Source organism: Pinus tabuliformis, chromosome 1_2 (genome assembly GCF_031772625.1).
Source record: "Pinus tabuliformis cultivar Carrire ecotype Pingquan chromosome 1_2, CPIR1, whole genome shotgun sequence".
In the NCBI taxonomy this organism is placed as follows: Eukaryota; Viridiplantae; Streptophyta; class Pinopsida; order Pinales; family Pinaceae; genus Pinus; species Pinus tabuliformis.
Window position 1 is genome coordinate 236,651,179 of NC_142298.1, and position 13,094 is coordinate 236,664,272.

A 13,094-nucleotide genomic window follows, 5' to 3' on the forward strand; every position below is an offset into this window, starting at 1 on the left:
AACCTTGAGGAAAATATAGATAAATTTTGAAATGTTATATAGCCAAATGACAGTAAAGTCTATGGGGGAGACAAAAAACTCAATCTGATAAACAGAACATGGATATGATCTGCAGCAAAGACAAATTATGTCAGACAGAGTAATGTATCATCCCAAACAAAATTCATGTGATTTGTCAAAAATTTCTTGATGAGCTTCATATTGGCCTAGCTTGGAAAATATGTCTTAAGATTTGGAACCTCCAATATCAACTATTCCCATATATTCAGGCACTAGGTATTTGTTTCTCTGAAATTTCTCTGACATTATTACACTCTCCCTTGGTCAAATTCTACAACCTACCATCCACAAACATCGCCACACTATTTGTGGCTGTTTTGTTTCAATTCAACTACCATTGAAATCAGAGGATATTCATTAGAATAAAAATTCTTAGGACAACCCTCTTTAGTATATCCCTCAAATTGTGTGCATTTTTGCAATGTTGCGAACATCGACATTGGGATAAAATCGGCAAGGGCCTGGAAAACCAAAAAATCGTAAAAATCGGGAAAATATCGGCAAACAGCGGCGAAATTAAGATACCATATAAAGATCTTTAAAAATCATCAAACATTGGCTAGGCCAAAAAATCGTGATTTCGAGATAAAATCAGGATGTTATCGAGATGTTCGCAACACTGCATTTTTGTACCTGCTTGCATCTGCTTGACATCCATAAAGGAGAAGAGTCGCTGCTGATAATGCAAAAGTATTTTGTCTGGACAGCTCTGCTTGGCAATGTATAAACAAAATGCTCTGTAATTCCTAACTAAGTTTAGCTTGAGTGGGCCTAATGGTTAAGAGCATGTGTTTCCTCCTAAGAGGTCACAGGTTCAAAACCAGGGCGGGGTAGAGTATGTATGCCTTCGTAGACTTAGCAGTGAAATCACTGCACGGAGGTGGGTCCCATGTCCCACAAACAAGGGGATCTCATACACCAATTTGGTGTCTAGCTTGGCCGTGACCTTAAAATTGGATAATAATAATAATTCAAGGCTCAGATAGTTGATGTCTGTTCCTGCTATCCGATATTTACTTCCAGGGGCATATATGGACCTTGTACCTTTTTCATTTCAACAAGGGTTATAGCCTTTTATTTATGACGGCTTAATCTTATATTCATTATTAAAATATATACAATTTTTAAATCAAGACTATAATATTTGTTTGATGAATAACCCATCACTGAATCCATTTTCAGAAAAGCAGGTTGCCATATATGCTGCATTTCCTTCAGAAAGAAATCTATGGTTGCTAATAAGAATTTTCTACTCTTTTAGATCATTCTATAATTTCTTCAGTGTTCAAGTTGTCAACTCTGGCTTTAACTGTAAATGGCTCATTACTCACTTGAAAACAGTGTACTTTGATATCTCCTCTTTCCTCTTGAGTAATCTAACATTTTTGACTCCATGGAAATTTTTGAAAACAAACAACCTTATACAGTAGCATTAGATGTGAATCAACCTAGAATGGTTCCATGTGTGTCAAAGGTTCAGGAAGAACATTAAAATTCCAGAAAGACTTGTATATGCCTTGGAATTCACTATACATACTAAATCCTAATTTATAAAAACACTTTGAACTTAAATGATTTAGGCTTACAGCTTTTCCAGCCGGTCCATCTGCAGGAGCATCAAGCACCAGCACTCCAGTTACACCTAGTTGCTCAACAGACTGATCCGGTGCAAATTTAATGCCCAAAATAGGTCGAGTAATTTTTCCAAACTTTACTAACTGATCAACAATGCCACTTACCTGGGAAAGGAAATACATCTAACAATATTATAACAATCTAAAAAGTCATCATGCTAATGCTACAACATATGTTACCTCTAATCCCTAAACCGTAAGAGCCATTATCCCTTTAGTCTGAATTCTAAGTTTAAATAAGTATGAGATGAAGGAACATAAATCTCAAATGAGTATAAATAACTCACAGTATCTACTGGAATTGAAAACCCCACACCAGATGATGCTCCTGATGGAGAGTATATAGCAGTGTTTATGCCAATCAAATTTCCAGAGCTATCAAGAAGAGGACCTCCACTGTTCCCAGGATTTATGGCTGCATCTGTCTGAATCACATCCTGTATTGGACGGCCAGTTGCAGCTGAACTTATCTCCCTGCGAAGCCCACTGGATAAAGAGACAGATGCCAGATTTTCATTAGTACGATTTTAAATAAAACTCATTCAATCATTGCCAACTTTTACACTAGAGTCTGACTGTCAAAATATTTTTAAAGCTAACAAACCTGTCCATCATTAAGGAAAGCTCAATCAAAAACAACTTACAAAAAAAAAACTGAAAAAGAAATTATGTGAGTGCCAAAGGAAAGAAAAAACTGTTACCTGATGACACCAGTCGTCAAGGTGTGATCCAGACCAAACTGTAATAGTGTCCAAATGAGCAACTAGTTACTTTTAAGCAACTAACAAAAAAGATTTATCTATGTACATTGTATATGCATGCACAAATGTCCCAAACACCAAAGCAAAAATAAACAAAAGAACAGTGTTCAACGCTGATTCTCAAGGCTAAAGCATGATAACTTTAATTAAGAATAGCTCTGAAGAACACAAGTATGTAGTTTACAATGAAGAAACACCACCTTGAGGCCCTAAACTACTGTCCTTCATGGTTTTGTTTCAATCCTGTCTTCCATGTTTCGTCATCAGTAACTAATGTGGCTCCCTCACAATGAAATCCAATGCAAAGCACCATGCATATTGTCTTGTTCAAAAATGACATAGAAAACTGCCCAATTAAAACAACTCAAAACACTATCAATTGGAAATCCTAGATAACCACAAAACAATCAACACTTTGAATAAATACTGTTAAAAATTGTAGCCAAGTTTGGCATTTCCATCCATGAAAAAATAAAAGAAAAGAAAAATTAAAATGCACATTTGAAATTATTAATTTTCCCTCCAAAATATTTCAAGTCGACTGGGCCCAATAAGGCACCCATTCAACCCCTCTTGGAAGTCTATATAAAGGAGAGACCTCCATCATTTAGACACATCACATTCAACTTGTGCATCTCTGATCCAGTGAAACTGCAGTGAGAACCGAAATTTCAGGAGTTTGGTTGTTGTCATAGCACTTGATCATGATCTTGGTTACTGGTTTGGCTATTATCTTGCGATCATTATTTCTGATGTACTGATGTATCTTGAATTCTCTCTCTCTCGTAAGGAAGAATTTTCTGGGCTTTCCCCTTGTGGGTTTTGCCCTGGCCTCCGGCCTAATCTCTGTGTCTCCTGTCTCATGGTTTCTGTGTGTTTCTACTGTAATTTACTACTGCTCTTTTATGCTTATGAATGGTTTTCTTATAACTGTTTAATGAAATAAAATGCTAATGATGATTTGAAAATGTGAAAATGTATAAAGAAATTGTTCTAGCAATGCCCTAGTAAAAATCATTGTCGTTTCAGAGCTGGGGATGCAGTGAAGAGCAGTTGGAATAAAATCAATCTGAGGCAGCTTCAGGAAGAACGAATCTCTTATGGCTAGAGGCCGAACTTCTGTGCTGTATCTCCTATGATATGCAAATTTTCCCAAGGTATGTGAGCTTTTGGATATCTCTGTGATTGTTCTATTATTCTAGCCTGAGATCCTTTTGTTTTTAAAATTCTCTTTGTCATGAAAACATTCCTGTGGTATTTTGCAAGCTGCCTGTGCGAACTCCTGTGGAGACTTTCATTGAACTAATTGAATTATTCTAATATCTGTGGAAGTGTCTCTGTGAAAGAAAGATGTGAACTTTCTGTGAGCATCCTTATGACATATTATGCGAACCCCTCTGCAAATTCTGTACGGTAAAATCTTGTATCTGAAACTCTGTGCGAACTACTTTAGTGATATCCGAAATTCTGTGAGAGCTATCTGAAAATTGATCTGTGGCAATTGAGACATATCTCTGTGATCCTCTATTTGTTACAGATCTAAGGATTTAAGGATCTGTGGAATATCTCTCTGTGATGTAAACTATTGTAGTAATATATCTTCTGTGGGTCTGAACTTTAAGGCCTCTTGATCCCTGTCTACATGATCCGGAGGTCTTTGAAATGATTCAATGCCTGTTTAATGTGAATTATTACCTGTGTGAAGACCATATGCAAGCCTCTGTGGAAAAAGCTAATCTCTATGGCATGGCTCTGATTGATCCGAGTTCTATGATTAAAGGACTGAATATCTTCTGCGGCCTCCACTCTAAGGTATGTTGCATGTATTGCGAGCTTTGTATGAATGCATATTTCCTTTCTCTAAGAGTCCTGAGGAGTAATGCAAGTCTTAAATACAAGTAGACCAAATAATATGCGAGCTCCTGTGATACGATATAAGTTTATGATTCGGTACTATAAGCGAGATTATAATTCTGTGGAAGTTTGAAGATCAAAGCGGAAGTCCATTTTGTGAGTCTGAAGTTCCATGGAAGGATCAAGGCATAAATTATGCAAGTCACTATGAGACCGAAGTTCTTTACTGCGTAGTTCTGTGACATATTAAAACCCTCCTATGTGAGCCTCCTATCCAGAAATGATACATCTTTGTCTTTTGATGCAAACGCACTATACTTCTATGAATTGGAGCTTCTCTCAGGCACATTGTGGTTTTAAGGAAATCTGAGTATGATCCTATACTTACCTTCTATAAATATTGCAGACCAAAGTCACCCATATCATGTATGCAAGTTTCCTATGCGTCTTTGTGTATGAGTTTGGCTCTCAAATGGAAGCTGAGACAGAGGCATATTTTGTAAAAATCTTTGTGACCGTGATGTGAACCTGAGGCTCTCATAGCTGTGATCCGAGTATGAGTTGCCAGTATTCTACCTTAGTCTCCAATAGAACTGACCAGTCTGGAAGTAAGAAAGCCGACCTCTCTGCTATTGAATGTGTTGTTTAATGCCTATGTTCATATGATCAAATTCATACAGAACCTGACCGCTAGCATGATGGGAGACTTAGGCCTGGAAGTATATATTTTGTAAGACCATAATGATATTGCATAAGGGAATCTGTTCTATTGTGATAAAAGAATATTTCGTGAGGATACATGTAAAATGCTAGAACATGTCTAGAGGTTACTCTACAAAGCTTATAATACAATGATGACAGGTTGCAAGTCTGCACATTGATTTGTACCTTGAGATCTCTGTTCTAGCAAAGGAGAAAGAAATATTAAGAGGACAAAGCCTTGATTGTTGGGAAATAGTTACACGGTTACCTTTGTTACATCCTTTGCTCCATTGAAGATTTTGTTAGCATCTGATAAGATGTATTATAAGAGGCCGTGCTCCTCTCTTTTATCAGACCACGGGATTAATAAAACTTGATGGAAGTTTCTTGAACTGTAATATTGATCCAGGCCCATGAGAATTTTGGAGGCTGTGTTCTTTGAAGATTATTTCTGAGGTTGTTAGATGCCATTTATTACCTCTTGGAATATTGATCACAAGGATGGGAAAATCCTAGCAAGGGTTTGGGTAAGTAAAAACCTAAGGTTTATGAAACCCTAGGTCTGATAATTGACATTGAGAATCCTATATAATAATGAACCAGATCTAAAATGCAGGGATGAATGTTTCACATCTAGCATTTGTAAATCCTGGACTAAATTTGAAGAGTTATTAGGGTTTGAAGTATTAGGTTGATTGACTGAAATTCTTAAGCTTTGAGGATTGTTAGGGTTTTGTTGAAACCCTAGCTAGGAGACTCAAATTTGCCTCTGATATTCAGTTAAGCACTAGCCACATGATTATGGTCTGTAAATTTCCTGGCTGATCTAATGTTTGTACATAAATATTTGCTGATGTGTATGTCATTGCCCTGAGAAGTAGCGCTATGTTGCGATCCGAGAACCTTGATTCTATGGCAGCTAAAGAAGGCCTAGGATTTGGAAGTTAAGGATATTGATTTGAGTATTTAGTTGTTGTCATATAACCCTGGTGGGTCCTGCTGACTGAGTAAATTTGTATGTACTCACCATAGTATGATGGATGACTGCTAGGAATTGATGCCCTGCTAATGTCTGAGGTTAGAATGTTACTGTTTCTAAACTTTGTCATGGAATGTGCCATCTATTGAATACGACAAAGAATTTAAAAGGCTATAAGTCGTGGATTATTTTGTAAACCAGGGGTAGGGTTTGGAGAAGAAAGCCTAGGGCTTATGGATCAAACCCTAGTCCTAATTGTTTCTGCTTGAAAGAAGAAACCCTAACTTCTAGAAGATATGACATCTAGATGATGAGTATAATTTGCAGGCTGAATGTAAGGAGGCTAAAGATTGAGAGATAAGTAACTCATATTTCTTTTATTTCTTTTATCATCACTAATGATGTGTAATCTTTGATGATGATGCTAACAAGGTCAATGATATGGATTGGGCTTCTTAATGATTTGATGATGTGAATTTATTGATGATATGGACTTTTTGATGTGGACTTGTGATTTATCAATAAAGTGAACTTTCTAACAATGATATAGACTTTTTGACAATGACATTGACTCATTGATGTTGTTGATGAGGACATTAATCCATAATAATGTGGACATGCACTCCTTGAAGAGTTAAACAAGATTGACAGGACCCATGAAGATAGAGGTCAAGAGGGGGCTGACACACTGTAATGTCCCTTCCTAAATTATTTCGGAACATGATTAATTTCTACATTTTGGAGCCGATTTTAGAGGTGATGGGGCCCATTCGATTTTATTAGGAGGCTAGACTTAGTAGAAGTTATTTCGATGTGGTTAATTTGTACGTGGGGACCACCCACACTAGGAGAATATGCATTCACTAGTTCGATTTGCATGGAGGGGAAATCGATGGTTAAATGAGGGACCCACGATGGAGGGAAAAGTGCTCCATGAAATCTATATAAGGAAGGAAACTCTCATTTCAACATCTTATCTTTTGACATATTGAACTCAATCTTAGTTGCTCGAGCTGCTTAGCCAGGTTACTATGTTGTTTAGCACACGAGTGTCTCCGAGCGAAGATCTCAACCCTTGCTTCGATGGTCTTCGAGTGTCAACCCTAGAAGGGAGTTCTTCTTCATCTCAGTTCGTAGCACCAGCAGGGAGACGAGTTATAGCAATTGTAAGTTGAGTACCAGCAGCAGGGGGAGTACCAGCAGCAGGGGGAGTACCAACAGCGCAGGGATTGCGCAATCACAAAGTGAGGCACTCCGGGATGTTGGGGAGACAGGAGCATCCTTCATCATTTTCAGGAGTATAGAGAGCAGCTACAGACAAGAGGGTCATCCTACACGCAACTCTCATTTCATCACACGCAAGACTGCATCATCTCCTCCATGACTTTGCAGTTATTGGAGTGAGACTCTTTGGGGCAACACCATCTGAGGGAGTTTGGAGCTAGGAGGCTGGGAGATCATTTGGAGGGCCATTTGAGAAGGATCTCTAGATTTGGGAGAGCAGAGATTGACAAGATCAGTCACAACAACAGAATTCGAAATTGGAGGAGGGCCAAGTTGTGAAGGGTCAATTTTTGAAGGTTGGAACCAAGGGAAACCCTTTCTGGGTTTTTTTGGGTTTTGGGCAAGGATCACACTCCTAATTTTATAGAATTTTTTGGGCAGATCTAAGGGGTCAAACAGGGGTCCCAACTCAACTCGTAGTTAGAGGAGCTAAGGGGAATTTGGGCCAAAATTTTGAGGTCAACATTTGGCCAATTCCTTCATGGGTTATTCTGGGTATTTGGTGGAGAGGCCGGGGTTAATTTCCCGTAATTTTCTGAGCACTGGAGGTGGGGTTTCCAGCAGCATCTTTGCAACAGACACACAGTTTCACAAGGGCAGCGCAGGGCATCATTGCAGCAGTTATTTGTGCCATCTGGGCTTGACATATTACCACCTAGGCTTGATCATGCTTGCCATTGAGGCAAGCCCAGGTGCACCACTTCCACATTATTGTACTTTTCTCCCAGATTATAATAAAATGGCTCAGTTGTTGGTTATTCCTGGACTTTTTATGGGTGTGCACTGAATGTTTCAATTTTATGGTGTTGTTTTTATTGTTTGCTTTGCATAGCACTATTTTTCCTAGTTTGGAACATTACAGTGGTATCAGAGCATGATCTTGGCCCAGTTGTGGGAAACTAGCCAGAAGATCATGGAAGCTTTGGGTATGAGTGCACAGTGACAGGTGAAACCTGAAACAAACCCATGGCTCAATGGAAATCCAATATGCATAAATTCTAGGGTAAAAATCATTGGGATGATGAGCGGTTAGCCTAGTTGAGGAGGGTAACAAACCAAACCCATCCTCACCCATACAACAAAGACATTAGAGGTGAGTAGGGTGTGGTGGTGCAACCATCTACATCATGTGGGGAAAGTAGACCAGATCAGGGCACCAGATCTCCTGAAAAGGAGCAGGCAGGACAGAGATAGTTAGAGGGTGAGCTAGGGGGCAGTTTTGATGGTGGAGACCTCACTTTAGATATCAGGAGCCTAAGGAGGAGGTTGAGCATGATGTTGAGAGCCCACAGGATAGTGAGGAGCACATCGATATACCCGATGTGGCACAGGAGTCACCTTTATTAGAGACCTCTTTGATAGCCCCAGTTGACACCTTGGTGGAGAAGATAGAGCCTACACACATAGAGCCATTTGTTGAGGAGGTGCCACCCATGGACGAGATGCCAATGGTTGTTGAGGTATCTGGAGGTGTGACCGACTTTACAGGTGATAGATGCCCACAGTGGTTCCACAAGTTTCAGGCTGACCTTCTAGCATTACAAAGGAAGATCACATTAGTGCGTGAGGCTATTCTACAGCAGAATGAGGAGTTGGAGGGCATGAGAGCGGTTTGTGTCGAGTCCACGGCCAAATTGACTCATGTTGGGAAGTGGTTGGATCAATGTTGTAGGAAACGTCCCTCCCCCCCCAACCCCCCCAGACCTAAGGCCCGAAGCGCGTCCCGTATAGATTTGTACAGGAAGCATCCCCGTAAGCGCGACTCCAAAATTCGGAAATGCGGTTCTGCCTGTTTTGGACACTTCCTAGAAATTCTAAAAGCGTCCCTCCGAAGCGCGCTTCATACGGCGCTTTGGCCATACAAAGTGCAGTGCTTCGGAGGGCGAATCGTACGGTTCCATACACGCATCCAAAAAAAGCGCCGCGTGGCGTAAAAATATCGATTTTTTTTTTTTTTTTTTTTTTTGGTAAGTTTGCTTGTTGGGGGTGGGTCCACCTTGGGTTAGGGTGAGGAATGAAGGCAAAAAAAATATAAATATAGCAAATGCTCCCTCATGGCAATGTTAAATTCTTAAAGTAAAAGTGACATTCTCCTTTATTTTTCATTTTCATCCTTTTACTTATATTTTTAACATTACCACGAAATGACTCAGGATGTTTGAAAGTGGTTCCAGCCTCATTGGACTTCATATGGAGAAAATAGAATTTCATATCCTATTCAAAATTCAGCAGACTTAATAGTTTTCAGGAATTCAGGATCAATGGGATTGTGGCATTTCATTAGATTATATCAAGTATGAAGGTATGCGATTAGCATTTAATCAAGAGCACCAAGCCCTATATGTACCCTAGTGTTGGTGGTGTTAATTGTTGAACTCCTTTGTCACACCCTTAGCAAAAAATTACCTTTCAATCAAGTCAAAATCATCGATCAAGCATGTTAAGCTTTTTCTACCATATTTTAAGTCTTGAATTAGGTAGTTTGATCAAAATTGGGCAATGTTGACTAATATCCCTAAACAATCGAGGTAGAGGCAAACGCTAGACAAGAGGAGAAGAATCTAGATTCTAGATGGTTGATGCTCGAATAATTAATCATTAATGTACAATGGATGCTATATCTATCTTGATTTATGCAAAAATATGCATGGTTTCATGTCTTCTACAACTAATTTGGTATTTGGGATGTTTGTTTTGAGTATAAATGCAAAAATATATAAAATATATATATATATATATAGCAAACACTTCCGCAGATGCTTCGCTTCCTAGATTTTTGGAAAACGACGCTTCCGCATCCCCGCTTCCAAAAAACGTCCCCGTTTCATCCCCGCTTCGTGCAACATTGGGTTGGATTCCCTATTGGTGGAGCAAGAGTACATGTTGGGGCGTGAGAGCAGCCCTCTTCGGGCATACATAGACGGGGTTGGCAACATTGTTAGGTTACCTTGGCCTATTGGATAGAGGGAGACAAAGCTACCTAGTTAGATTTCATGTATTGACCAGGGTAGCGAGATGAGACGACCTGAGAGGCACAGGGTGCAGCACCCGCATGTTCGGGTTGTTCTTTGTGCAAGAGTTCATGCATTCGATCCATCTCTTGGGGTTGGATGGCAAGAGATTCTGAGTTGGTACCTTGTGGAGTGGGCTATGGAGAGGGTGGTGGACCTGGGTGTAGCTCAGCAGGACCTTCCAAGCACTGGGGATACTAGCAGCGCAGACTTGCATCGGGTTCCCTGTGGGACTACCTATCATTTCCCAAGTTTGTTGATTGACTACAACCTGGATGATACAGTTGACCTAGCAGTTGAGCATACACATTCACTAGGGGAGTCCCAGTCAGCACCAGTGGCAAACCAGTTTATGGACAGACTCTTCTGGTTGTCTTGGTATGAAATTTGTACACAGGATCACTGGGTGATTAGCATACTCTGGCAGGTGTTTGTCAAAGGTGGTGGCATTGGCAAGCCACCAGATGGTGCTTTGTATTGAGCTGGAGATTCTTCGCATTTCTGTGGGACAAGGAGGATCAAAGCAATGGTGACATCATTGTTGACACCTGGGGAGATTCACTTCTTGGGTACCTTAGGGAGGACTTGGAGGCGAGGTCCCCTCAAGCAGGGCATGGTGATGCGACAGTGGAGGTAATGATACGGGTGGTATGCGGGCCAACGCATATGAACACGGTTGCAGGCCATCTCATTCAGGGATGGGAAGGAGCATCTAGCGTGGAGCAGTGGTCTGCAGATTGGCATGGAGACGCATGGGGGTGTGTCATAGTATGTTGGATTGCGTTGTGGAGTGGGAATGCCTCACATCGCATTGAGTACATGCGGAGAATAACAGGTACAGTGACACAGGAGGGACACAGGCCATCAATAATTCTAATGTACTGATGTATCTTGATCTCTCTCTCTCTCTCTCTCTCTCTCTCGCATAAGGAAGAACTTTTTGGGTTTTCCCTTTGTGGGTTTTTCCCTGGCCTCGAGCCTAATCTCTATGTCTCTTGTCTCATGGTTTCTGTGTGTTTCTATTGATTTACTACTACTCTTTTATGCTTATGAATGGTTTTCTTTTCAATGTTTAATGAAATAAAATGCTAATGATGATTTGAAGTTGTGAAAATGTATAAGGAAATTGTTCTAGTAATGCCCTAGTAAAAATCAACAAATACTACAATTAGGGAGCGGGCCATAGCTTGAGCCCGTTAATGAAGTTGACCTAATTTAAGCTTCTGTTATACCACATATAGAACACGCTATGAAAGAACAGTAGCTATCAAATATAAATTTGTCAATGAAGCAGTTATTCTTTTTGTGAACAAATAAATAGTTGCAATGAGCAACTTACCTCCAAACACTTCAACAAATATTTGCAATTGGAACAAAGTTCTCCAAAGATTGTTGATGTTGATATGTAATGTCCCTTTCCGAGGAGGAGGATCGATGAATGGTGTCAGGGTCAGATTGCTAGGGAGACAAGCAAAACCAGTCTAGTAATTTAATTATTTGATGTAATTTCTAACGTGACATTAAGTAATTAATATAAAACATATTAATGAGCGACTTTGATTAATTAAATAAAACTTTACAAAGTCACTTTCTTAAAAAAGGAAAAAAAAACGACCCATGGCATTTGGATGGCCCATGGTAATAACCCATCGTATTCTGATAGCCATGACAATAAAAGGAGGACTGCGGCTTACTCTTAGACAGGTTGATTTGGATGATTGATTGATAATTGGTCTAAGAGCTCGTGAAGCTTGAAGAAACGACAGTGTAGTTTTGGTGGTGCAAGATCCACCTTCGCTGATCCGACCAGATTTCTTTTGGTGTTGCAATGATACAACCTAGCTAGTCGATAAGGAGGGATCACTCAAATCTCTCATTTGTGCTTATATCAAAGGAAGAGGAGGGATCATACAGTTCCACTCACTAGCACTTAATTATTGAGTTGTGTGCAGGTCCCAATGATAATCCGAGATGGCGTAAAATTGTGAAGGCAGCATTGATGCTAACAGAAATCGAAATATAAGAATAAGTTATTGAAGGCCCGAGACTTCTCTCCAGAAGTTGAGATTTGAATCTCACTTGAGGCCAAGTAAATTCTAAGTTCGAGTTGTTATTTATGGGCCAAAATGATTCAAAGACAACTTCTGCAAAAACCTGAGTTCATGAAATTCCTTAAGGTCAAGTTGGAGTTTATGGGAGTGGCAATATAACCCTAGAGGTCGAAGCTATGTTGATTTGTTAACCCTAGCGCAAACATTAATTCTAGAAGAGTTTAATCTCTTGTGGTAGAGGCTAAACCGAATCTTTTTGGGTCGGGTTCCTCTTGCCGAACCCGTCTCTAGGCTGAAGCACGTACGAAAGGGAAAGGAATATCCATGAGATCGAGTTGAGGGTTTCCTTTCAAGGTTGAATCTGCCCCAAGGGCCAATTTCATATGACTGTGTTACAAATTTACGTAGGCCAAAGCAATATTTGAAGGGTCGCATCAACTTACCAAAGCTAGAAGATTTATGTGTAAATGCTTAGGAATTTTCCCTTCTCATACACATTACTACTTAAAAGGGTTTGACTAGGTCCTAGTATCTCCCTGTTGAAAAAGTTTATAAGTCAAAATTCAGAAGAATTAGTGAGATAGGTGTATTTGCATACAAGGGACATTATAGTGTTCCAAAACCCATTGAAATTCAGATAACATGATGTGGGGCGATAAAAAGGTGTCTTGTGAACTCCTAATTACCTCACATTAATTATCAACCCAGGGACGACTTTTTATTTCAAGAGTGTACTCTGTCTGAGGCGGCTATTTTCT

General features: G+C 39.8%; 1 protein-coding gene across 1 annotated transcript in view; it reads right to left on the minus strand.

Moving 5' to 3' along the window:
* LOC149205256 (protease Do-like 1, chloroplastic) overlaps positions 1-13,094 on the minus strand; it is a 410,822-nt gene that overhangs the window by 121,457 nt on the left and 276,271 nt on the right. Inside the window, exons 4-6 of the mRNA XM_089394965.1 lie at positions 2,396-2,433; positions 1,982-2,180; positions 1,647-1,799 (exon numbers count right to left, since the gene is read on the minus strand). Of these exons, the coding sequence (XP_089251091.1) occupies positions 1,647-1,799; positions 1,982-2,180; positions 2,396-2,433 (390 nt within the window). The remainder of the gene's footprint in view (positions 1-1,646; positions 1,800-1,981; positions 2,181-2,395; positions 2,434-13,094) is intronic.